Source organism: Eutrigla gurnardus (genome assembly GCF_963514095.1).
Source record: "Eutrigla gurnardus genome assembly, chromosome: 11".
Taxonomy (NCBI): Eukaryota; Metazoa; Chordata; class Actinopteri; order Perciformes; family Triglidae; genus Eutrigla; species Eutrigla gurnardus.
In genome coordinates this window covers 27,766,905-27,794,710 of record NC_139925.1, presented here as the reverse complement: position 1 = coordinate 27,794,710, position 27,806 = coordinate 27,766,905, and the positions used below count along the sequence as shown (strand labels likewise).

The following is a 27,806-nucleotide window of genomic DNA, read 5'->3' as shown; positions in this document are numbered from 1 at the left end:
CTGGTGGCTGTACCCGGCCATCTCTCGCTCTCTCTCCACACACACACACACGCACGCACGCACGCACGCACGCACACACACGCACGCACACATACGCACACATACACACACTCCACGTGTGTCTCTTCCTTTGTTTAGCTTAGCTTTGTGTGTTAGGTAGTTAGGTGATACGGCTTTGTTAATTGCAGTGTTATTGATTGTGATCATTATTACTGATTTTAATAAACCTTATTATATTATAACTAGCGGTCTCTTGTGCTTGTTGTGTATATGTCACTGGATAACAGCAGGTTGTGAAGGCTAGTGCTCGAATTTCACGCCTTTTTAATTGTTCGATTGTTTTTATACTTCTATGCCAATGATCACGATGATTGGCATGTGAGTATAAGATATTGAGACTTTATACAGTTTTTGGTTATCTTTTCCCTGATCCCCAGGGTGGTGCCCCGTTTATTCATCATTATATCATAATAATATATTAAATATAATTATTAATATCGATAATCATATTGACATTAATAATTAGCTGTTGATAACCAAATCTGCTCCTGCTACTACCCCAACACTAGCAAGCTTCTCAGTGCTTTAGTGTTAGCTGAAAGCATTTTTGTCCTGTGGTACAGGCATTTCAGCAATCGCCCTGACCTTTTCTGGATCCGGTTGGACCCCTGCCTCTGAAAGTGTCTCTCCCAGATAGGTTATTTCTCTAACCCCGAATTGGCATTTGCTTTTGTTTAGTTTTAGTCCTGACTTTTGCGCCTTAGCGAGAACTATGCGCAGCCTCGCATCATGCTCCTCTTTTGTTTTGCCCCGGACTACGACATGATCGATAAAAACAGCCACCCCTTCTATTCCATCAAAGAGCTGCTGTACTGTCCAATGAAATACTTCAGGGGCGGAGCTTATTACAAATGGAAGTCTCAAGAAGCAATGTCGACCAAAAGGAGTGTTAATTGTGCACAACCTAGAACTTTCCTCATCAAGCACAATCTGGTAAAACCCAGATGAAGCGTCTAGTTTAGAGAAGTAGCATGCTCCACTCATTGCACTAGTTATGTCTGATTTAGTTGGAAGCCTGTAGTGTTCACGTTGGATTGCCTTATTTAAATCTTTGGGATCCATGCATAATCTCAGATCTCCATTAGGTTTCTCAACAATGACTAGGGAGTTAACCCATTCGGTGGGCTCTTCAATTTTCCTGATGACCCCTTCAGTTATCAAAGAGTCTAGCTTTTCCTTGAGTCTCTTCTTAAAGGAGTCATAACCTGGTTTTATACGTATCCAGCCCCCCTTGGATCGCTTTGGATCAATTCGTAAAACTTATTAGAAAAAAAAAAAAAAATTTTAATCAAACATTGAGCTTGTTCTGACCCTTTTTCGTACCGCGATTTTATCACGCGAGATTACGCGCGAGGTTTTGACTGGTCCGGATGTGCATTGTATAATATGTAATGAGGCGCGCGTTGATTCGCCGCAGGAAGGACAGAGCCGGGGGGGCTTGCCTGCATGCAGACTCCAAAACATAATGGCGGCGCTTCGGCGATTTCAGGTAGCGGACGGGGCGGGGTTGGGTGGTGAAAGAGGGGTGGGCTTATGCAAGTAGCCGCCACGGTGACGTCACCGAAGGCGCAGAATCAAAATCTCGTGCTTTAGGAATGCACACCCTTGTGTGCTATTCCTGTTCGGAAAAAGAGCAGAAGCGAAAAAACGGCGCCACTTTCAAACTCCAGCCTTTCAGGCAAGTTTCAACTGAGGTCAAACACAGATATGCATGTTTTAACAAGAGAAATTGCGATTTCCTGGTGATGACTCCTTTAAGCACTTTTTGTGCTGGGTGTATGACTGGTTCTGCATTATCCTTTAACCTGATTTTGTGTTTGCCTGGCAGACGTCCTATGCCTTTAAACACATCTGCGTATTCTTTCACCCAGTCAGCATGTGTGGCTTTAGTTGCAGTAGTCACTTTTTTCTTTGTTTTCTGTCATTTTGTCAGCATCAATGACATTTATTGTCTTTATCAGCCCTAGCTGCTCACAGGTTTTTAAACCCAGAATAGCCTGTCTATTCCCCTCAACAAGCACAAATAGAGCATTCACTTTCTGATCATTTCTAGTCAGACTAACTCTACACACCCCTTTAGTGGGTATAGGAGTGTCATCATATGTTCTTAGATTTATCTTTTTGTCTCTCACCTTGGGCTTGTTTTTCAGTCTTTTAAAGTCTGTTATTGGCAGTATGTTCACCTGCGCCCCCGTGTCCAGTTTCGGCGGGATGTCGGTGCCATTCACATCCAGGTGAGCTATCCACTCATCCTTTGAAGCCGTCTGTGCCTCCTCTATTGCACCCACAAAGAACGCCATCTCCTCGTCATCCTCGGTGTCGCTCTGCTTTTCCACAAGCTGCACTTTCTTCTTGGTGAAACAGCATTTGGCGAAGTGATTTTTTTCCACCGCATTTCCTGCAGTCTTTCCCGAATGCTGGGCACTGTTTCGGCGCGTGTCTCAGCCCGCACCTCTCGCAGTTTCCCCTCTCCTGCTGCTGTTGTTGCCTCGGCTCTCTTTTCCTTGACGACGTCCTTGGTCTCCCGCGCTGGACCGCGTCCACTTCCGCAGCTTCACCCTCGTTGCTGAATGTCTTTATCTGCGCCTTTCGCTGTCTGAAGCTTGGCATATTTTAATAGCTTTTTCAAGCGTGAGATCAGTCTCTTTCAATAAGTGCATTCTCACCTTATTGTCCAGTACCCCGATAACTATCTGGTCACATACTTTTCAGCCGTAGGTCTGTGACATACTTTTCTATTGGCTCGGACTCTTTCTGAACACATATCTCTCATATGTCTCATTCTTTCTCGGCGTGAAGTACTGCTCGAATTTTGCCATGACCACATAGAACTTATCTTTTTGGTCGTCTGTGAAGACAAACGTGTTGTACACGTCCAGTGCGCTGCGGCCTGCTACTGTTAGCAGCAGGGCTATCTTCGACTTGTCGTCACCTTCCAGTCCGATGGCAAGCACATATACTTCAAAACTCTGTTTGAATACTTTCCAGTTTTCGTTGACGTTTTCTGTCAACTTCAACTCCTCTGGTTGACGTATAAAGTTCATTTTCCAGTTGAGATATTTCTCCTGGTACCATGTATTGACGAGACGTACTCACACCGTGTAGTCCAACATCGAAGTTTACTGGCAACTGCACTTCCTTGTTACATACACTTCAGCTAAGCAACTGGTGCCAACTAGTGGTAACGTTGATCATTACATCTCAATACAGTGACCATATTTGGACTGTGGAGGAGGGATGGGTGAATCTGATGAACACAAGCAGCAGAGCAGCAACCTGACTGGATCTGGATCCATCTGGATTCTGGTGTAAGGCTGCTAACAAAGTTAGCTTCATCATTCAAGGTCAACTTTACAGCTAAGTGTTAAAGTAATCTCAGTAGCTAACTAGCATTGGTGGCATGGTAGCCTAGTTGGTTAGCAACGGTAGTGGCGGTAGTAGTGGGGGGTTGGGAGGATTATTATTGCCAAAAAGATTCTGGAGCAGGTTCTCTTCATGCAGTCCCCCATGTTGCACCACAACGGTTCTACAGTAGCCCAGAACGGACAAACCAAGCACCGGCTCTAGAGAGGGCCTTTCATGTTGTTATGGTACCTGAAGGCCACAGTAGTTCTCTCACACATTTGGAAAGAGCAGAGAGGTATTCTATCTGCAGGAACACCACTAGATGTCACTAGATCTCTCTCTCTCACACACACACACACACACACTGCAGATGTCCGCTGAAGAACATGCTAAAACATGTTGAATGTGGTGGAAGAGAACGCTGTGAATGTGTGTTTAAACACTTACTGGAATTAGCCAGGCTGCAGATGAGACCTAAAGCGTTGAACATGACTTCGACTGCACCTACCGGGTCCTCCAACATCTTCTTCAGCATAGGCAACAAGTCCGCCTCCCAAAACGAGTCCTTCAGAGACTCTGTAGTCACACACACAAACACAGAGGATGATGGAGATGTTCCGTCATGTTTTATTTCATGTTTGAAGTCGGTCCTGTGTGTCGGTTGCATGTATCGGTTGTCTGACAGGCTCTGCCTCAAGTCTAAACTGTCCTTTTTTATGTATCACCTTTCATACAATCAAGTGCTTCTCAGAGCAAGATGAAAACAGACAACAATAAAATAGAATTTTACAAGACTAAAAGTCACAAAAATAAATATTAAAACTTTTTTTTTTACTTTTATATTTATGGTATGTTTATTTATTTTTTTAATAAATAAACTTTTGATTTGAGATATTTCCGTTACATTTTACTTTGAGATATATTTTTAAGTTTGTTTTTTGTTTTTGAGGAATGTAAAATAATATTCTTATTGTGGTTGTTAGGTAAAAAGAAAAACTGGCAGGCACCTTTCTAAGCATCCTATTGGATGATAATAGACATGTCACTCATGTTGGACCACAAATATTATTGCTGCTCTCTTGTCCTATTTAGGGTCACAGGGAGGCTGGAGAGTTCCCCCTGGCAACCCGGTGTCCTACTAAACCATGTTGACATGATTAAACTACACCTCAATTACGTTTCCAGGGAAACTCATTTTTTGAAACAGGTGGTTGCCAAACAAAACACCCTACAAAACTACGTAGATAGGTTTCAACAACAACTACTGTTTAGTAAAAAAAACACAATGCTTTGTATTAAAATTACTATGAAATTGAAACTAAACAAAAACAACAAAACCACTTGGTTCTATCGGGACACTAACATCAGTCCCCTGGACCCGTCCACCATGATCTCGCTGGACTTCGTTGGAAATGTTGAACGCAAATGCAATCCACGACTACATGTGTTTATTATTTGAAATTGAAATGTATGTGGTGTTGATTATACTCTAATAGAATTCATTCTCTTTAGTAAAATATTGTGTGTAGGACAATTTTAGTCTCATTCTTTCTGGTGATGTGAAACCGACTTGGAGCAGATACAAATATCATGATTATTAAAACAATTGCAAGTGTTAAGAGAGTTTTCTTCATGTCTTATAATCACCATAGCAACTTAAAAGTAGCGGTAAGTAAGATAGAGAGATGCAGACAGTCTGCAGGACTGTAGGCCATGCCTCATAAGAGAATATATGATATGAATATATGAGGAGATAATATATAATATGAATATATGAGGAGATAATATATAATATGAATATATGAGGAGAAAATATATGATATGATATATGAGCAGAGAATATAAAATGAATGAGATCGCCGGGCAGAAAGAAGAAGGCTTAAATATGATCATACACACCATGAGAATACATATAAACAGCACATTAATGTAATATAATACACACATGTAGCTAATTATATTCAGATCTATGGAGCTCTAGATGGTCAGTGATATTATAAGTCTATTAATTGACATATGTGGAAGGCAGAGTTTGAAGACTCGGGGGAAGGAGCTGCTGCAGCAATATGGGATAGCTGGTCGGTTTCTATGAGCCATCCAGTCATCCCTGTATTATCACAGTGGGAGCTCAGTCCGTATCCTCGGCACAAAGACAGGATTTCAAGGGGAGGAGAGTGGTGACCTCAGCTGCTTTTTGCTGATGATGTGGATTTGCTGGCAGCCAAGTGTGAAGCAGTCAGCATGAGCAAATCGGATAATAGGAAAATGGATGATGGATGGATGTATTTTTTGCCAGCTGTCGGCAGTTGTCAATTCAAAGTGTGCTGATTTTCATCTGGATTATGACTTTACCTTTTAGTAAAGCTTTGATTGGTCAAGTACAAATCTAGGAGTCTCTTATTTCGGACATAACCTGCTCTAGATCAGGTATGCAGCATAAGTTACCATGGAGATTTACCTGGGAAAATTATACCACCGTCGGTGGACTGAAAACCCAGAGTTAAACCTGAAGTTACCTCGTTAACCTCAAATCCTGATTCCTAGTCCAGGACTGAGTTCTGTGAATGTGTGTGTTGCAGAGAGAGAAATGACATTCAGAGAAGAGCAATGTTCCATGTTTACAGTGTTGGACAGGGATATTCTGGCCCTGCCATACATTCTCAGACCCAGTTTTGGTTGTACTTTTAGGTTTAGCAGTAAGAACATTCTCGTCCTTCAGGAATTAGAAGTCTTTTCAACCTGGTACAAGTTCCAGGAAGCTCAGATATGAACTTAGAAATAATAACTCGACATGCATATGAACCTTTGACTTGACATCATCTCTGAAATTACTTTACCAATGTCAATGGCAGAAGCTATCGCCAGGGCAACCAGAGCCTCATTCTGCATGATGACGTGTTCACTTGTCGCCATGGAGATAAGGTGCCGAACCCCATCTGCTTTGGCTACAGCACGAACAACTTCCTGTCAGGGAGAGGAAATCAACTCATTACAGATGTTCAGTTAAATTACAGATGTTCAGGTAGTGTGTGTGTGTGTGTGTGTGTGAAGATATAAAGTCCAACAAATTGATCACCAAGAACACGTTTGCTAGCTGTCAGGTCAGAGAACTCACGGGATTGCGACTGTGTCGTATGAGGGCAGCCAGGAGGCGACTGGCTTCTCCTCGGACTCCCGCATGGTCTTTGGCTTCACACCACGCCATGACCCGAGCCAGCAGCACAGCATCCCTCCCCAGGACCAGAGCTGCCTCCTCTGACACACAGCACCGCAGAGAGACAGAGGAAATACATTCAAACCATAGACTATATAAGAAGTGGACGTAGTCATGGTGACGTCACCCACTGGTTTGTGTGCTCCGGTTTTGAAGCCTCGAGTTAGGCTCTCCATCTTGGAGTTATTGCAACCAGTGAAGGAAGTGACCATATTTGGACTGCGGAGGAGCCACAGGTGGATCTGATGAAGAACTGAGCAGCACCCTTACCCAATCTGGGTCCAACTGGATTCTGCTGTGAAGCTGTTAACAAAGTTAGCTTCATAATTGAAGGTCAACTTTACAGCTAAGTGTTTAACTCATCTTAGTAGGCAACTTCATTGATAGCGACCTGTCAATCACAAGGTAGCCCCACCTAGAGCTGTTAATTTTCCTCTATAATACTATTCAAATTTCATTCCATATTTTTTTCAATATTCAAACAATATTTGAACATTTAATTCTCAAATTCAGCTTATTATTAATATTAACTACACTACACAGGCTTATATCATTATCGGCAATGTGGTTGTTTTACTTCCTGTCCACTAGAGGGTGTTCTAAAAACATTACCAATAAATATGTCGAATTACCAACAGCTAAAAGCTTTCTAGATAAGTAATAATTAAGAAAGTAAAACAACTACATTGCCGTTCTCCTGAGGACGCTGTGTCCCTGTTGCCATGGCTACGCCCTCCTCATCTCATCAGCTCTACTTTCACGTTCTCACGTACATCCTGCTGTTGGTCTCGTTCCAGATGAATCAGCCGATGGAGATGTGGGTCGATCGAGCTAGCAGTAAGCAGCATGAATGCATGCTTTCTGGTCTGTTGGACTCTAAATGAACCATAATGTACTAAATGAACATCATGCTGGATTGAAGAAACCTTGAAACTAGAGAGACCATAAATAAGATAATAACTAATAATTTTTTTAAAAATAGAAATCACACAACTTTTTACAACCAGAAGAGTCACCCCCTGATGGCCAGTAGAGAGAATGCAAGATTTAGGCACTTCACCCTTGGCTTCACTTTTCAGAACCAGAGGTTGCCGCATAATTCCAGCACATTCAAATCAAAAACAACAAATGTACAACAGAGGGGAAAAGGAGGGACGGGACAAGAGAAAATGTAATTGTAGAATGTATAAATAGGCAAACTAAAGATGGCCTTGTGTTTGTATCCCTCCATCTACCAGCCAAGTTCCAGTTTACATCTACGTCTTTCCAAAATGTCACAATAAGCCCCCCCCCCCTTCCGGTATATCACCATCTATCCAAAATATGATGTGTGCTTGTATCATCAATAAGATCATGACATCGATCAATCTGAAACTTATAGGGGCACAGAGCAAGTGAAGGTGGGGAGCTAATCTTTTCCAATCAAATCGAATTCTTCCCAACATTATGTCCCGCCTGATACTTTGTTTCTCTGGGAATACATCAGCACACAGAAGAAAGATACTCTACATGCTGACCTTGCCCATCCACCATCATGCGTAGTGTCCCAAGCAGTTTGAACTGAACTGGCGGCATGTCGGAGCGCAGCAGCGTCTTTATCCTTTCAGTCACTCCGTCCTCCAACATTCGCACTTTGTTGGTGGCTGGAAGACACGGAGGTCCACATCATCTAAATAGAACTGAAAGCATCTGAAACGAAACCTTTACAAATGTGTTCACGGTCTTCTGCTGGTTGACCAAAATCATGTATTATTCTGACTTGTGTCCGTCGTATGTGTTTGCTGCTGTGAACATATACATGACCGTGTCCTTTATCGCTTCGATGTTTGGTCAGTGGATCATACGTGTCTCTACTGTTTAGGGTTGATCAGTACCAGGGATGGCCAGGTTTCTGAGCGCGCTCAGTCCAGCATGTTGAACAGACACGTCTCCTTCGTCGACATGCTGCTCCAACAAGGTCAGGATGTGAGGAACCACACCGAGGTCCAGCATCTTCACACAGTTACTGTCTGACAGAAACACAGCAGAGACATCAACAGAGGTGCCGTCAACACCTCATTACTGTCTGACATGGTTACATAGTTACATGCATAGTAACTATGAAACATAGTTACAGGTGGTGGGGGAGCAAACCTGAGGCCAAAGGAGGAGATGGGAAATATTGTAGCTTAAGTAGACCGCCAAATTGAGAGGATGTGGAGATTATTCAAGATCAAATGTGGATGATCTGATCAGAGATCTGCATTCTCGTTTGAAAAGTGTCTCACCGTTCCTGGCGAAGTTTGCGATGGCTAGGGCTCCAGACAGCTGCAGCTGGGTGTTGTAGCTCTGCAGCCAGGACAGAACGTCCTGATACACCAGACCTGATCCCTCACCGAAACACTTCTGCATTGACTCATCTGAAGCACAGACACAGACACGGACACAGATGCATTCATTATACTCACCCATCGCTGAAGAACAATACAGTGTGATATGAGACATTATGGTCATCCCTCTGCCTGCGACACACTACAAGCCACAAAGGTCACACTGTCTAGACCATAGACTGTACTGACATCTAATGCACTTCTGTCCATCCCGGAACAGGGATCCCTCCTCTCTTGCTCTCCCTGAGATAGATTTAGAATGTTTTATTATGTAGAATTTATTTTAATTGAATATAAGAAGTGGACATTTGCTTGTGGACTACCGTTTTGAAACCTCAAGTTTGGCATTTTGGCCATCGCCATAATTTTGGTCAATCACTGATCATGCATCGAAAAGTCAAGGCACATAGTTGTCTGATTCCCTCGTGCAGGTGAATGAGGTGAAAGACAGAAAGAACTCCCACAAGGTTTCTATCACAAATTCCACCTCATCTTGAGTTGGCTTGGATCTGGTTCTGATTTTCCACAAACCTTCCAGTCATTCCAGGTCCTAACATATTCTCTGATCATGCCCTGGTCTTCCCCACCCAGCTCATTCTCTCATATGTCTATTCTGCAGATCTCTCCAATGTCCTAGGCTCCTAGTTTCTAGGACTTTGGATTTTCAGCCTGACACTTTTTGAACTTGTTATCCTGAGTGACTGATTGTGCCTGCATTTGATCCCTTTACTTTTCCTTTAAGTCATACTGTCTTCTGGGTTCTGGTCTGTACCAGTACCAGTTGCACCTGCATCACTGACCTCCTAAAAGGAGGGACACTATAAGGTTGGAGGCGATCTTAATGCTGCAGAGGTCATGTGGGTCTGAACCTCCCTGCAGACCCCGAATCATCTCTGATAAAGCCTCTGGTACTCCAGCCTCTGCAAACTGCAGCTTCAGCGTATCTGGTGGTCCAACACAATGTATGGAGTCATTGTTAACAGTGAATGTTATCTTCTAGTCAAGATACAACAGCACTATAAAAAACTATTAAAGTCAAGGCATACATTAATTGATTTTTGAATAACTATCATATGTACATTTAAAGAGTTTTACTTACCTAAAAAAACAAAAGACACCAAAGAGGAGGGAAGGAGTAAATCATGAACTTTTCTTCATTATGGTTCATTAGCTGTGTCCCAATTCACCAGCTGCATCTTGCTGAGGCTCCATTCAAAGGCTGCATTGGTCACAGGACAACAGCAACTGCAACAAGGCTGTCCTATTTCAAAGACCATGAAATGTGGTCTTCTATTCCCCGGATTCGTAGGATCCAACCGATCCTTCACAGGTCAGCTTTTCTCAAGATTCATTGCGCACGATGACGATTGGATTTTTGTCAACTGCGAGTGGATCAGCAGCAGGAGATGCTGCAGAATACACTCTCTCAGCCTGAAATATATCATGAAGTATATCCTCCTTCATAATATAAATATGATATCTGGCTCCATTTTAATCATAATAACGTTAGTTACCTAGTTACCCCTTCTATGCTCTTACTTGTCAACTGCAGCTGCTTGCTAGGTGACATGAGCAGAGGTGACGCAAACAGAAAATCCTAGCCGGCGTAGACCCCGGAAGACATGTCCGAAGCACAGCGAAGTGGGACACAGCTATTATATTTGTGTATTATGAATTGTCACCGGCATTCGTTTTGTTTTTTCCTTTACATAAACAAAGATTTAGCTGTGTCCCAATTGAGCGGCCCACTTCAGTCAGTTCCTTTGAAGACCGCAAAGGCCGAACTTATTGGTCTCAGAAATTAGTCAATCTGGTCTACAGACGATCCTGTTTCGTCTTTGGTTGACAAGGAAGAGGCAGAATAGGATACATCAGTTGGATCCTCTGAATCCAGGGTAAGAAGGTTGCATTTGGAGGAGTCTATGAAATGAGACAACCTAGTTGCACTGATGTGATGCATTTGAATGCAGTTGCAGAATTGGGACCCAACTTTTTGCACCATAAACAGGTATTTAAAGTATACAGGAAATAAAGTGTTTGATGCCCAATCATTCCTCGTAATGGTATAAATAGTCCTCCCTTTCCTTCAGTAGCCTCCTCCTGGTCTTACCGCTCTCGCCTAATGAGCTCAGTATCTCCAGGATGACATGTCTGCGTTCGGCGTCAGGCGCCCGTTTCAGCTGAAACGTCAGTACATCTGCCACATCTAGGTCTGTCAGGGCATCCCTCGCAGCGTCTGCAAACACAGGGGTCTATAACTATAGACAGCAAGTGACTACCAGCTGAACTCATCTTATATCTGACATACACAGTTAATTTAACACAGCAGCTCTTTGAAATGGTGGAGTTCCCTTGATAAGGGTTTCCATTCAGTGGCGACACTCCATGCAACAACATTGTTTTTCATGCATTCATCAGTTTTGGAGGAGTTTTATGGTAATATCCATTAGGTTTGTTTTTTCACCCTATTCACCTGTTACTCCCTGTAAAATATTCAACACATGTATGTGTGAGCTTATTAATTTTTTAGATCTGATTTCTCGCCAACAGTGTTTTTGTGACTTCACTTGTGAGCACCTTAAAGACTGTTTGAAACGACTGACAGGATAAAGCCATTGGAGCACGGGAACATGTAAACACAACTCTATAGCTGAGACTGAGTCTAAATACTGAGACAACAGAATGGAAAATGACAGCTGATTAATAATGATCACCCATGTCAGCCAGGTTACAGAGGGCCAGCAGGCAGACGTTGACCAGGGGCTCGTTCTCTGGATACTGCCTTATAATGGACACGAGTCTGGGGATGACACCACTCTGGACTAACTGGTCCTGTTGGTATGCTGGGAGGTCAGAGAGAGACACACATAGAAACACGTTGTTTCATTAATCAGTTGTTTCTTCAGGTCATTATTTGATTTCATGGTATCACAGGTTTGTTGAACTTATAATCAAGTAACTGATTAAAAATGATAACTGCAAACCAGTCCCCAGAAAATAGGCTGGCATTTTACGTTTTGGCAGCAGATATGTTGAATGTCAACCTCTGTGGACATTTCATGAATTTGTTGCATATCAGCTTCTAGGGATGCAATCAATTAATCAATTATCGATTAATTGTCGATAAGAAATTACTTGATTAAAATAAATTAATTGCAATTAATTGCGTTTTCAACCCGTAATTCCCCGCCAGTCCACGTGACGGCGCGCTTGACGCCAGATGTACTTGACGCACAAGCGGGAACACAAGCGAAGCAGGGCTCTGACGACAAACGAGAAGCGGGATGCTGACAGCAGTGTTTCACACACACTGGTCTCAAGGCAAATGGACTTAACTAGCGGCTCTAATGATAGGCCTAAACAGGAGAGCAGCAGTGCTTATTATAAGGGGAAATCCTCGCGGCTGGTTTGGCTCATCAACGTTCTGTTTTCCCCCGTCGCCATGGCAAAGCGTCCCCCGCGCCGACCCCCCCTCAGCAGGCCGACAGTGCGTGGGCGTATGGCCCCGTTCACATACGTCGCTACTCGCCCGTCACTCGCTTTCTCGCTGAATTCTACTAGTTGGCGAAAAAAATTCACTGCCGCCGGCGGCTAGTTTCAAGCGGCAACTCTCTGTGGAACTCTCTGTTGACGTCAACTGTCAATCATCTCTATTCTACATTCCGATTGGTACTCACTTCACTCGCATCGCAGAAAGTTAATTTTTTTTAATCTCCGATCGCCCAAATCGCATCGCCTGTCCTGGCCACATTCCGCTAGAACACATTCACATTCCATTGACAGCTGTCGCTCAGAGATGGGCGAGTGGAGACATATGTGAACAGGGCTTTAGTCAAAACCAAGACACCAAGGAAGGCTGAGGAATAGTCACCCACTTACATTATTAATAATAATAATAATAATAATAGTATAGGCTCAGCACTGTGTTTTAGTCATTTTTGTTTTCATCTTTTCTTGAATGCTTAAACTCTTCAACCCCATTTAGTATGTCAACATTTGTATCAGTACCAGCAGTTTGTAAGAAATTGGTCAGTAATTGAGAAGAAATTCACCAAATTGATGCATTAAAATGAAATTATTCAAAATATGATTTGCATTTTTTTCTTTATATCATAAGGAAGATAGCATATTATGTTATGTATACAGTAGATAGAACCTATTCAGAGGGAAATTCAGCTTCTCAGAAGAATTGCCGCTTATCAATTAAAACAACTATCGATTAATGAATTACTCGATAATTTGCATCCCTATCAGCTTCATATCACGCTTGTACGTTTACAACATATGGTAACAACAATATAACTTTACAACGCAACAATGTAAATTAACCGTATAACAATGTAAATTAACAACGTAACATAAACGTAACGCAACAATGTAACGCAACAACGTAACGCAACAAGGTAGCGTAACAAGTTAGCGTAACAAGTTAGCGTAACAAGGTAGCGTAACAAGGTAGCGTAACAAGGTAGCGTAATGTTACAACTAATATAATGTTACAACTAATATAACAACTCAATTTTGCTTGCTCTGACCGAATACAACATGTCAACATTCAACGTATCAGTGGTTTACAGTAATGAACAACACCAACAATCTTTAGCTTTGCTGATAACGGAACACATATAATCAAAATGAACTGAGCTGGAATGAAGCATCATTTTAAATAATATAAACCATATACATTTAATGCTGAAGCGTGACCTGCTGTGTGTCTCACAGTCTGCCTCATAAGGATACTGTTAATCATTGGTGAACCAGCAACATCAGACCAACTCACAGTTGTCAAAGCAGATGCGTCCGATGGCCCTGCCAGTGTTCAGCAGCATCTCCTGGTTAGTGCTGCTCAGATGGGGGACCAGCTCCTTCACTAGGCCTGCCTCAATACACGGTTCCCTGACAGCAGCTGCAACACACACAAAGACAGGATTTAATCTTTGAAGTGTCCCTAAAAGAAAGACGCTGTGATGTAGCATGGTACTTGCATGGCCATGCTAGATTAAATCAAACCATTTTTTGCACATTAAAGCTAGTATTGTAAAGCTAGGTTGTTCAGATCATCAAATGCCACCACTCAACTGTCACAGCCCTCAGCGTCTGATACTTAGGCAAAAGCATCACATCCATTGGGACTTGTCCCCTATGTTACCTTCCCCCAGCATCGCCACTCTCACTGGTCCATCTCTTTATACACTTAGATACTGACTCACTGATTCCCGTCATCATAATATGGTAACATCAGTAATCTTGGAGCTTACTCTTTGTATGGCTCTGATCAATGCTATCTCACTAGCAAATAAGACTTTGCTGGTCAAAGACTTCCTCACCTCTCACGCTGGAGAGTTTATAGCTTTCTCTGAACTTCTGTGTTCAGAGGCCTGGCTGAATGATACTTGCGCTCTCTGAAACACATGTACAGTAGCTGAGAGAAAGTGGAAGTAGGATAAGCTCCATGTCTCCTAAGGAATTGTACATGTTTGCTTAACAAAATACTAGAGAGAGTTTTTATCTAATCTTGTCTCACTCATAGGCCTCAGGTTCTTTTTTGTGCTTTAAATTCTCTTATAAATCCCTGCGACACAGATCACATTGTGCCATGGCCCACTCTGGGAAAAATAAGATCAACATCTCGTCTCTTAGGTCTTCACCCCTTTCGCTCCAGACCCCTCTGTTTTTGCTCTGTGCCTAACGGCCTTCCATCAGTTTCAGCCTGTATCAACGTCATTATCAGAGGTAGTGCAGCATCTGCACCCCACAAATTGCCCTCCAGATAACATTCCCTCTCGTCTACCAAAATAAGTTTTTGATACTGTTGGCTGAGTATTCTTGTATTGATAAACGCCGCTCTTATCACAGGGTGTGTCCCAGCTGCTTTCAAACATGCTGCAGTATAGTCTCACATCAAAAAGCAAAATCTGGACCCATCATTTCTTTAACTTCAGCCCATTTCTAAGCTAACTTTCTGTCTAAAGCTCTAGAGAAAGTTGTTTTTATTCAGTTGCAATCATTTTTAGATAACCATGACATTGATGAAAAGTTTCACTCTGGCTTTAAATCACACAACAGTATGAAACAGATCCTTTATAAAATGTTGCTTTATCTTTGACCTTATTTTAACTATTCACTCAGGGGACTCTGCTACTCTGGTGCTTTTAGAGCTGACCGCTGCCTTTGACACTGTAATGCTTTTATCACATCTTGAGCATTGTGTGGGTATTAAAGACATCACCCTAAAATGGTTGCGGTCACCTGAAATAGAGGAGTTTCTTGGTTCACATCGGGGAATATCTTTCAGCTGCGGTACCACCTACTTGTCGGATTGCTCAAGGCACCATTTTGGGACCTATCCTCTTCTTGTTCTATATGTGTAATTTATTTGTATTTCATATATGTCCATTTTTGAGGAACATAACATTGCATTTCATTGCTTTGCTAATTTATTTGCCTATCAAAATTAAAAGTAAAGAATAATTCGAGCCTTTGCTCAGCTGTTTAAATATCATCAAATCTTCGATGGATTTAAACTTTCTTGATCTCAATGAAAATAAGACCTAGATCATTATGTATATGTATCTATGTATTTGGTTTCACAATCAAATGTGTGCTAAGAATCTTGGAGTGATTTTTGACACCTCCTTTTAATTTGATAAATACATTAGTTGTATTGTCAAAGCCAGCTTTTTCTAGTTAAGACTTTTAGCCTAGAAAAAGGCCAATCTCCCTCCCCAAGACCTTGAGACATATTTATTCTTTTAATATCTCTCGGCTGGACTGCTATAAATCTTTATATGTGGGTGTATTACAGGCATCTCTTCATTGTCTGCAATTAGTACTGGGAAATAAAAAAAACACAATTAAATATCACCGGTAATGCCCTCCACTGGCTTCCTGTCAGTTTCAGGATTGAATTTCAGCCTTTTTTATTTCAAATGGACTGGCACCACCTTATGTAGCAGAACTATTGTATCTCTTTACACCGGTTAGAGCACTGTGGTCGACCAATCATGCTCCCGGATGGTAACCAAGCCATTACCGTGGTTGATCCTTTTCTCTGGAACAGCCTGTCGATTCATAAAGAAACGATGAACATAGAAACATTTAAATCGCTGCTGAAGAGCCACTTCTTGATTGATTTTAGACTGATTTCATCTGTTGTTGTGCTGTAGTTATTTTACTATTATGTTCACATTATATTGACTGTTTTCTTCAGTTCTTATTGTTTGGTTGTTTTTAGATGTGCTATATAAAGTTTGACTTTAGCTCTGTCAGCTACAAAGCGGATGTGGCAGACCCCCACAGACTCAAACTCGTTGAGCTAAAAGACCAAAACCTCACAGCATAAGAAAAGTTTCCAATCTCCAACTGGCTTCATCATCAAGGCCCATGACCCCCACTCATCTATGCACCAATACACCATAGCAAATGTCTGATTCTAGATCAGCTACTAGAGGGACGTGTTGTCACAGTATCAGGGCATAAATGAACTGTTGTGACAGGTGGTGTAGTTATCATCTCAAATATTCAAAATAATATTTTTCTGCAATCCCCTACCTTCTCTGGCCATCTCTGCCACCACCAGAGCCACCTGGCAGCTCAGGGGACTTTTGGACCGTAAGACCTGAACCAGTGTTGGTAGAATCCCACTTCTGGCAACCTCAACAGCAGCATCCTTCTCTGTGAACACACACATTAATGACAAGATCGAATCACAGCATCCTAGAAATAGAGAAGCTAAGTCACACCCCTTCCTTGCCCCCAGTGGGACCTTATTTCAGAATAAATATATATGGTAGTCAAGGGAGAAAGACACATAATGTGAGAGATATGACTTACTCTTTTCCAGAAGAACAGACAGAACTGTGTCCAAATGAGGCTTAAGCTCCTCTTCAATCAGCTCTGTACTCACACTGATGGCCTTTAGTGCATCGCTCAGAGAGTCTGCAACACACACACACACACACACACACACACACACACACACACACAATTCACAAACATACAACACACACACATTTACACATAAGCACACAATTCATCATCCCGCATTAACTGGTTCATTTTGACAGCCCTAATTTAAACATAATATGTCACTAAAAACAAAATCATCTTAATGTCAGTCATCAATTGGGGAGATTTCATGATATGATCTGTTAGCAATATATTTTCCCCCATTCACCTGTAGTGTGTTGAAAATGTTTGTCATTTTACAATTCATATTTTTAAAGTCTATTTGACCTAAATTCGTTTTTTCAGTTTCATCCCTAACTATCTACAATGATTCAGAGCCACATTTATACACCGTTTAATTACTAATAATATTGAGAAAATCTATTGATTTGCCTTTTTTGGTAGTCTAATGACAGCATTTTCTGTTTTATAGGGTGATACAAACATTTGACACTAACAGCCAACAAAATTAAACAATTATGATTTCTGTTCTGGAAATGTATGCAAATCAACATATATTTAATAAGGTCATGTCTACTCTGCATATTTAAATATTAAATTTGAGCAATCCTTTATTTTTATTATTACTGTTATTTTCCAGGAAAAATCAATCACTGTGTGTGGGCCAAAAGGTTAACTTCTATGTGATGTTGTAATGTTGTTTTTCTATATACAGGATCTGTATCAGGGCCTGAGGCCTGTACTACAAAGCGAGTTCAACATACCAGGTATCTTCCAGTTATCCAGCTTAGGCAATCAGAGATAAGCGGTAACACGAAGCTGGTTATCAACTCGGTAGGTCAACCCAGCCCAACCCTTTGTATAAGAATGGACTCCACCATCGGTGTGTGAATGTGTGTGTGAATGGGTGAATGTCAGTCATTGATGTAAAGTGCTTTGGAGAAAAGTGCTATATAAATGAGGCCATTTACCATTTTTTTACCTAACGTTGGTTTGTTGTCTAAACCTACCGTTGGTTTTGTTGTCTAAACCTAACATTGGTCTTGTTTTCTAAACCTAACGTTGGTTTGTTGTCTAAACCTAATGTTGGTTTTGTTTTCTAAACCTAACGTTGGTTTATTGTCTAAACCTAACATTGTTTTTTTGTCTAACCCTAACGTTGGTTTTGTTGTCTAACCCTAACGTTGGTTTTGTTGTCTAACCCTAACGTTGGTTTTGTTGTCTAAACCTAATGTTGGTTTTGTTGACTAAACCTGTTCGGCCAATTGCTCTGTCAGTTAGCATTGCGTTAGCTGTGCTGTGCTTTAAAACAGTACTCCTTAAAACGGAGGTTTTTGAGTTTAACACGCAGCTGCTCACACAGGATCAGCTGATTCCTAGTTAAACTCGGGGTAAACTGCTTGGAAACCGGAAGTACTCTGATTCCTAGTTATACCCCAGCAGATGCAATCTTAACTTAATGGTGGATGAATTTTGTGCTATAATTACCAACAAAAACTTAATGGGAACATAAAGTGAACTTTAATATAATAAAACGCAAATAATGTTGAAATATATTATGAAATAGTCTAGGCTATTTTTTGTGGAAATCTGAGTCTGGAATCTGAATCTGCCCTCACCTACATCAGTCAATCAATCAATTACTTGTCATTGTTCCCCTCCTTGAACCGACACCTTACCATGGTGGAGGGGTTTGAGCACCTGAATGATCCTAGGAGCTATGTTGTCCGGGGCTTAGTGCCCCTGGTAGGGTCTCCCAAGGCAAACAGGTCCTAGGTGACAGGTCAGACTAAGAGCGGTTCCAAAGCCCTTAATGAAAAAGATAAAATCAAGGAAGTTCACGTCGCCCGGATTGGCGTTACCGGGGCCCCACCCTGGAGCCAGGCCCGGGGTTGGGGCTTGCAGGCGAGCGCCTGGTGGCCGGGTCTGTGCCCATGGGACCCGGCCGGGCAAAGCCCGAAAGAGCGACGTGGGCCCGCCCTCCTGTAGGCCCGCCACCCGCAGGAGGGTTCAGGAGGGGCCGGTGCGGTGGGATTTGGGTGGCTGTCCTGGGCGGGTGCCCCGGCGACCCAATCCCCGGACGGTGACTCTAGCCATGGGGACATGGAATGTCACCTCACTGGGGGGGAAAGAGCCTGAGCTAGTGCGGGAGGTAGAGCGCTACCGGCTACAGGTAGTCGGGCTCACCTCCACGCACAGTCTAGGCTCTGGAACCCAACTCCTTGAGAGAGGCTGGACTCTCTTCTACTCTGGAGTTGCCCGCGGTGAAAGGCGCCAAGCTGGTGTGGGCTTGCTTATAGCCCCCCAGCTCGGCCGCCATGTGTTGGAGTTTTCCCCGGTGAACGAGAGGGTCGTTTCCCTGCGCCTTCGGGTCGGGGATAGGTCTCTCACTGTTGTTTCGGCCTACGGGCCAAACGGCAGTGCAGAGTACCCGGCCTTCTTGGAGTCCTTGGGAGGGGTACTTGAGAGTGCTCCAACCGGGGACTCCATTGTTTTACTGGGGGACTTCAACGCTCACATGGGCAACGACAGTGTTACCTGGAGGGGCGTGATTGGGAGGAACGGCCTCCCCGATCAGAACCCGAGTGGGGTTCTGTTATTGGACTTCTGTGCTGGTCACGGTTTGTCCATAACGAACACCATGTTCAAACATAAGGGTGTCCATCAGTGCACATGGCACCAGGACACCCTAGGCCGGAGGTCAATGATCGACTTCGTGGTTGTGTCATCTGACCTCCGGCCGTATGTTTTGGACACTCGGGTGAAGAGAGGGGCTGAGCTGTCAACTGATCACCACCTGGTGGTGAGTTGGATCCGCTGGCAGGGGAGGAAGCTGGACAGACTTGACAGACCTAAACGCGTTGTGAGGGTCTGCTGGGAACGTCTGGTGGAACCCTCTGTCAGGGAGGTCTTCAACTCCCACCTCTGGGAGAGCTTTGACCAGATCCCGAGGGAGGCTGGGGACATTGAGTCCGAATGGACCTTGTTCTCTGCTTCCATTGTTGACGCGGCTGTTCGAAGCTGTGGCCGTAAGGTCCCCGGTGCCTGTCGTGGCGGCAATCCCCGAACCCGGTGGTGGACACCGGAAGTAAGGGATGCTGTCAAGCTGAAGAAGGAGTCCTACCGAGCCTGGTTGGCTCGGGGGACTCCCGAGGCAGCTGACGGGTACCGGCAGGCCAAGCGTGCTGCAGCACGGACGGTCGCAAAGGTTCAGGTCTGGGAAGAGTTCGGGGAGGCCATGGAGGAGGACTATCGGTCAGCCTCGAGGAAATTCTGGCAAACCATCCGGCGCCTTAGGAAGGGGAAGCAGCCCTCCACCAACACTGTTTACGGTGGAGGTGGGGAGCTGCTGACTTCGACTGGGGATATCGTCGGGCGGTGGAAGGAATACTTCGAGGATCTCCTCAACCCCACTGTCACGTCTCCCATTGGGGAAGCAGAGGCTGGAGACTCAGAGGCTCATCCACCCATTACCCGGGCTGAAGTCACCGAGGTAGTTAAGAAGCAAGGGTGGTGGATGAGATCCGCCCTGAGTACCTCAAGTCTCTGGATGTTGTGGGGCTGTCTTGGTTGACACGTCTCTGCAACATCGCGTGGCGGTCGGGGACAGTGCCTCTGGACTGGCAGACCGGGGTGGTGGTCCCTCTATTCAAAAAGGGGGACCGGAGGGTGTGTTCCAACTATCGGGGGATCACACTTCTCAGCCTCCCCGGGAAAGTCTATTCCAGGGTGCTGGAGAGGAGAATTCGGCCGATAGTCGAACCTCGGATTCAGGAGGAACAATGCGGTTTTCGTCCTGGCCGTGGAACACTGGACCAGCTCTATACCCTCCGCAGGGTGCTCGAGGGTTCATGGGAGTTTTCCCAACCAGTCCACATGTGTTTTGTGGACTTGGAGAAGGCATTCGACCGTGTCCCTCGTGGCATTCTGTGGGAGGTACTTCGGGAGTACGGGGTCGGGGGCCCTCTGCTAAGGGCTGTTCGGTCCCTGTATGACCGGAGCTGGAGCTTGGTTCGCATTGCCGGCAGTAAGTCAGACCTGTTCCAGGTGCATGTTGGACTCCGGCAGGGCTGCCCTTTGTCACCGGTCCTGTTCATTATTTTTATGGACAGGATTTCTAGGCGCAGCCGTGGGCCGGAGGGGATCTGGTTCGGGAGCCACTGGATTTCATCCCTGCTTTTTGCGGACGATGTGGTCTTGTTGGCTCCTTCGAGCCAGGACCTCCAGCATGTCCTGGGGCGGTTTGCAGCCGAGTGTGAAGCAGCCGGGATGAGGATTAGCACCTCCAAATCTGAGGCCATGGTTCTCGACCGGAAAAAGGTGGCTTGCTCCCTCCAGGTCGGGGGGGAGTTCCTGCCTCAAGTGGAGGAGTTTAAGTATCTTGGGGTCTTGTTCACGAGTGAGGGAAGGATGGAGCGTGAGATTGACAGGCGGATCGGTGCAGCGGCTGCAGTAATGCGGTCGCTGTATCGGTCCGTCGTGGTAAAGAGAGAGCTGAGCCGAAAGGCGAAGCTCTCGGTTTACCGGTCAATCTACGTTCCTACCCTCACCTATGGTCTTGAACTTTGGGTCATGACCGAAAGAATAAGATCCCGGATACAAGCGGCCGAAATGAGCTTCCTCCGCAGGGTGGCGGGGCGCTCCCTTAGAGAGGGGGGAGCTCGGAGTAGAGCCGCTGCTCCTCCACATCGAGAGGAGCCAGTTGAGGTGGCTCGGGCATCTGCATCGGATGCCCCCTGGACGCCTCCCCCGGGAGGTGTTCCAGGCATGCCCCACCGGGAGGAGACCCCGAGGAAGACCCAGGACACGCTGGAGTGACTATGTCACCCAGCTGGCCTGGGAACGCCTTGGGGTCCTCCCGGAGGAGCTGGGGGAAGTGTCTGGGGAGAGGGAAGTCTGGGCGTCCCTGCTCAGGCAGCTGCCCCCGCGACCCGGTCCCGGATAAGCGGAGGAAAATGGATGGATGGATGGATGTTTTCTATTGGTGTGCATGCAAACGTGATTAATTAGTTGATTAATTAATTGAAGACGATATGCGAGTAATTAGGGTAATTTCACGCCTATAAATTCTCGGAGAAGGAGAGGGTTGTTTAGATGAACATGTCGCGGGTAGAGAACTACAACGAGGAGCAAAAGTTATATTTGCTGTACTGCATTCAAGGTGTTGTGGACACGGTGGAAGATCCTAGGAAAGACACCACCACCACGCTCCGAACAAAGGCTGTTTGGGATAATCTCGCAAACACATTCAGCAGTAGATTTCCCAGCAGAAGACCGAGCAGTCTGGCACATTTAAAAAATCTACGGAAGCGCTTGAAAGTGGAAGCGCGTACAGCTATTGCTGAGCCGACGCAAGACCAAGACCTCGGCCCTGTGAGCCGTGAAATATCACTGCTTATTCCAAATATACTAAGTGCAATAGAGGGTGTACAGGACAGTGATTGTGTTCATCAGGTACACCAATCAGGTAAGTTGTTGTAATTTCTCATATTTGGTGTGTGAGTGCGCAGGCTAGGTTACTGATATGGCATATCTGATATCTTTCTTTTTTAATTCCAGGGCATCAGTCAACTCCACTCTCACCATCTCTAGAGCCTCTTTGCCTCCTCCACTGCATCCTCCAGTAGTGTTTCCACCCTGATCTGCAGACAAGCTCGGCGACACCACCAGCCGTGCCATAATCCCCCTGCAGGCAAGCTCTCCAACATACCTCCAGCACCATCACTGCGTCCTAAGCTTCCAATACTCAGCCAGTTGACCCAAACCAGTCACTCAATAGCGCCAGAATCCTCCTGCCCCAGAGGCAAACTCCCCAACCACCCTCCAGCACCATCACTGTGTCCCAAGCTTCCGATGCTCAGCCAGACCAAAACCAGTCACTCACCAGCGCATCAATTTTTGAAGCTCAGGGCACCCCGTCCACAACTAGGGAGCCTGAGTATGGGGAAAGTTCGGGAAGCAACGCAGGCCAGCGGGCTCCTGAGAGAATGGCCCGAGCTGTCCGCCAACGTGCATTGCCCCGCTTTGAGCAGCATATGCTTGACATGAGCCGGGAGGAACATGAGCTGAAGATGGAGCTTATCAGGGCCCAAGCACGCCGTGATGAGGAGCTGCACGGTGAACAAAGAAGAGCTCTACATGCGAAAAGGTAAGCATATGGCACAGAAATGCGCTATTATAGAGCTAAATTACTTCACCATGGCGATTCACAACCACTGACCAATAGCTCAAGTTCTAGCGACAATTGATTTATTTGTGTGTTGTTTGCAGAGTTTTTAACTGCTTTTTTGATTTACAGAGTTCTTGGCTGTGTTTTTTTCCTTCAGAGTTGTTGACTGTTTTTGTTTTGTGTTTGTGTGATAAAAAAACTGCAAACTGATTTAGTCTCCTCTAAAACCACATGAGTTTCGAGATTAGACTAACACGCACAAAATACGCCCTCTAGTGTCTAATGGGAATTTCTCTGAAGACACAGCAATTGAGATCAAGGTAAAACGCAGCTGCAGGTTAAACCACAGGTACATATGACACAGCAATGTAGCTTAAGACGTCACGTGACTTCTTGCGTCACCGACGAGTTTAAAACCGTGTTAAACTCTAAAAATGGCTAAGCTAGCGACAGAGCAAGCAACGTTTTTATTGCCTAAACCCTAATATTGGTTTTGGTTTCTAAACCTAACTTTGGTTTTGTTGTCTTATCCTAGCGTTGGTTTTGTTGTCTTAACCTAACGTTGGTTTCATTGCCTAAACCTAATGTTGTTTTTGTTGTCTAAACCTAACGTTAGTTTTGTTGTCTATAGAAAGTGGGAGAACTGTAGTCAATTTAGTCAATAAATGCAATCCAGGGTTTCGTAGAATTATGAAATGTTGAAGTTCTTGTGTGATGATATGGATGATGTGAGTGAGTGATAGTTAGCCCATTATGGCCTGAGACACTAGTGATATTTCTTCCACTGCTGGCATGGAATAAAGCTCGGACACATATTTAAGTAGCTACCGAAACAAATTAACATACAATACAAACACACAGACACAGCAAGGAGGTGCCTGCAGATGGTAATCACTAAGGTAATCCCTTGTAAGTCGAATGAAAATAGCCTGAGTGGAGGAGGCTGATACACAACCTGCTCGATGTCAGGATCCATCTGTCCTTCTGGTTGTGTGTGTGTGCGTGCGTGTGTGTGTGGGATTCCATGTGTGTTTGATAAGACAAGAGAGCAGGCTACTAATCAGTCCCACAGAGTACTGCGAGGGAGTCTGCAGAGAGTTTATTACATCTTTCCACAGATACAAACATGTACTTACATGAACACACATGTTGCGTATTTATATATATATATATATATATATATATATATATATATATGCTGTATATCTTAATGCCGGATACAGTCTAATCTAATACAACACTCCTGCAATAAATCTCATCTTTGTGAAGCTTGTTGTTTTGTAGTATTATGACTATGATCCGACTTCAGAGCCTTAGCTCAGCAGTTAGCAACACAGATAAAACGCATTTGCACCTTCCATTAAGATGCGTTTTGGGTGATTGGACTACAATCAGATGGTAGTTTACCACAGACAAGTACAGGTGTAAATACACCCAAAATGCATTGAGTACAGCTTACACATGTGGTTGTCTTTCTCCAGTCTGTCAAAGTCTGACTTACACGGTGACAGAAAGCTGCCTTCGACCACTACAAACAGTCTACCAACAGCTTCAGGTAGACAAGAGGTGCAGAAGAGGAAACAGTGATGAAACACTGCATGTTATGTGGTGTTGATGGTATGAGCTCCTGGTAGAGTCTCCCAAGACAAATTGGTCCCAGGGGCCAGACCAAGAGCAATTCACAGACCCTATATGAATTGGGCAGAAAAAAGTTGACCTGACCTTGGAGGTTTTGATGGGAGAAACAAGTTGCCTGATCTGAATGTCTTTGTCATGGATTTTTACAAACATCATGTCCCAGCATAGATTGGTTCATGAATGCAAAGATTGATGATCGACTTTGTGGTTGTATCATGAGCTCTGCAGCTGTATTCCTTGGGCAGGTGAAGAGAGGAGCAGAGCTGTCAACTGATCACCACTTGGTGGTGAGTTGGATCAGATGGTGGGGAGGCTGTCGCACAGAACTGGTAAACCCAAACATGTAGTAGTGTGAACTTGAAACATCTGGAGGAGGTCTTTGTCTGCAAGGTTTCCAACTCTTAGCAACAGTCTTGTTTTTTGTTTTTGCATTTTGGGGAAGGCTGGGTACATAGAATCAGAGAGGACCTTGTTCAAACCCTCCATCGTGGAAAGGGCTGCTCGGCTGCTAGGAGTTGTGGTTAGAAGGTCATTGGTCCCAAAGAACCCATGGTTGGACACCAGGGGTCTCTGGAAACTGCAGACAAGTACTGGTTGGCCAGAAGGGCTGCAGCCGTAGCAGTTGCAGAAGCAAAAACCACGAATGTGTGGGAGAAGTTTGGGGAGACTTTTGGTTGGCCTTAAGGATGCAGGGGTGGAAAACTGCAGACCTGGACTAAGAATTGATCAGTGGAACGAAAACGTTTGGCTGGCAACCGCAAGATTGCTGGTTCGATCCCCGGCTCCTCCTAGCTGAGTGCCTGGTGTCCCTGAGCAAGACACCTCACCCTAATTGCTCCTGACGAGCTGGCTGTCGCCCTGTGTGGTTGACTCCGCCGTCGGTGTGTGAATGTGTGTATGAATGGGTGAATGTCAGTCATTAATGTAAAGCGCTTTGGAAAAAAGCGCTATATAAATGAGGCCATTTACCATTTTACATGCTTCTCCATTGTCACATGGAGGTTATGGACAGTGCCTGCAGAGTGGCAGATCAGGGTGGTGGTTCCCAATTTGAAAAAGGGGGTGTTTTGTGGAGTTAGAGAAGGCTTATGACCACCTCCAGGAAGTCCTGTGGGTGGTACTCCAGGAATATGGGCTATCAAGTGTATATAGTGTATATATGTGCCCGAAATGAGTTTCCTTCATATGGTGGCCGAGATCAGCCTTAGAGATAGGGTGAGGAGCTCAGATATGCGGAGGGAACTCAGATGAAAGGACCCTTTAGGGACACGTTCAACTAAGAAGTGGCCCCAGGATAGATCCAGAACACACTGGATATATAGTACATACTATTTATCATCTAGTCTGGTTATGCCTTAGCGTCCCCCACAAGGTGCTGGAATATGTCGCTGGGGAGACGGATGTCTGGAACGCCCTGCTAAGCCTGCTGCCCTTGTGACCGGGGCCATGGATAAGAGTAGGGAAATGGATGGATGGATTTAGAAATTAAGAATGTGTATAAAATATTTTCTTAGTTTACTTAAAGAGTGCAGAGTTTTTCCCATCTATCAATGTTACCTTCTCCCCTTGAGTTTGCTAGGATTACTATGGCAGTGCAATTTAATTTTTAAGTTAAGATTTGTTTTGTCTTGTGGTCATCTTAGAATCGTTTTCATGCTTTATTGTGTCTATTTTATTGTATGTTAGGACTGCTTAGAAATCGCCATGTTGTAGTTAACTGTAGTGTTTCAATATAACTACTAAAATTCAACAACAAGCTATATTTTATATAAAAGACGAATAATAATAATAATAATAATAATAATAATAATAATATTAATTCATTTAAATTATTGGCGCTTCTCTAAACACTCAAGGACACCTTACAGTTAAAACAAACAAATCAGTATTGAGTCATTTATTCAATATTAAAACATTATCAATATAGATTCAATGCTTCTGACTAGCAATACTTCACTGTTGATACATCATATATCACCATCTTCAAAAGATACCAGGAGCATCTATCTATCCATCTATCTATCTATCTATCTATCTATCTATCTATCTATCTATCTATCTATCTATCTATCTATCTATCTATCTATCTATCTATCTATCTATCTATCTATCTATCTATCGATCCAGAATGCCCTCATACAAAAATTCGAACACATTCAAATTCCTTGTAGTGTGATGCCTAAAACCACATAACCACAGCTGCTATTATACGTCATCACTTATATGCAACCACGCATACACACACACACACACACACACACACACACACACACACACACACACAGACAAACACACACAGAGACACACACTAGGAGATGTTGGATGTAGCTACTCACCGGTGTCTGTCATGGCTGCTAGTCGACAGGCTCTCTGCTGGCTGGCTCACTGCCTGTTAGCGCTGTGTGAGTGTGTATGTGTGTGTGTGTGTGTGTGTGTGTGTTGGTATGTGTCTATCAGAGGAGATACCCTCCCTTCTTAAGGCCAGGTGTACCCCAACTCTGTGTCTCACTCTGTCTGTCGGATTCTCTCTACTACTCGTTCTCCTTCTCAATCCCATAATCCAACACTCTCTCCAACCATCCCCCCCACCCCCCAACCCCATGCAGCCACTGCGCTTGCGTTCTCTCATTCTGCTCATTTGCTCCCACCACGGATGTATTTGTCACCTTGCTCTCTCTCTCTCTCTCTCTCTCTCTCTCTCTCTCTCTCTCGCTCTCTCTCTCTCTCTCTCTCTCTCTCTCTCTCCCTTCTCAACAAATAATTAAAACAAATATTAAGAAAGGAAATATATTAAGAAAAATATTCTACTCAATGGCAATTTTTCTCACTTTTTTTCCCAATAAATCTTATTTTAAATTATTGGAAAGACAGAAGCCTCTCTTTCACAGAACAATTTGATGAAATAATATTTAGCAATAGAAAAGCCAGTGTCTGAACATTAAAACATGAGATATAATGACAGAGAACATTAATTAAAAATATATGTATTTGTGGAAGAGCTGGAAATGCAGGCTCCATGGCAAGAGATTGTTTTAACCTGTATGTAACTCCGGTTTAAGGAAGATGATAATATCATACATGTAAATCATTATCCCCTCTTAAA

General features: G+C 44.1%; 1 protein-coding gene across 2 annotated transcripts in view; it reads right to left on the bottom strand.

The window, feature by feature from the left end:
* The window catches only part of LOC311021205 (rap1 GTPase-GDP dissociation stimulator 1-B), a 33,053-nt gene extending 5,791 nt beyond the window's left edge, over positions 1-27,262 (bottom strand). For both annotated transcript variants that reach the window (XR_014597992.1, XM_084021652.1), the window contains exons 1-13: positions 27,040-27,262; positions 16,822-16,926; positions 16,540-16,662; positions 13,769-13,894; positions 11,703-11,831; positions 11,099-11,224; positions 9,789-9,932; positions 8,887-9,018; positions 8,494-8,628; positions 8,137-8,262; positions 6,521-6,660; positions 6,243-6,369; positions 3,853-3,981 (exon numbers count right to left, since the gene is read on the bottom strand). Coding sequence is in view for 1 of the 2 variants with exons in the window: in XM_084021652.1 (XP_083877778.1) it covers positions 3,853-3,981; positions 6,243-6,369; positions 6,521-6,660; positions 8,137-8,262; positions 8,494-8,628; positions 8,887-9,018; positions 9,789-9,932; positions 11,099-11,224; positions 11,703-11,831; positions 13,769-13,894; positions 16,540-16,662; positions 16,822-16,926; positions 27,040-27,052 (1,555 nt within the window). In the remaining variant the exon portion in view is untranslated. The remainder of the gene's footprint in view (positions 1-3,852; positions 3,982-6,242; positions 6,370-6,520; positions 6,661-8,136; positions 8,263-8,493; positions 8,629-8,886; positions 9,019-9,788; positions 9,933-11,098; positions 11,225-11,702; positions 11,832-13,768; positions 13,895-16,539; positions 16,663-16,821; positions 16,927-27,039) is intronic.
* Positions 27,263-27,806: the final 544 nt, after the last annotated feature.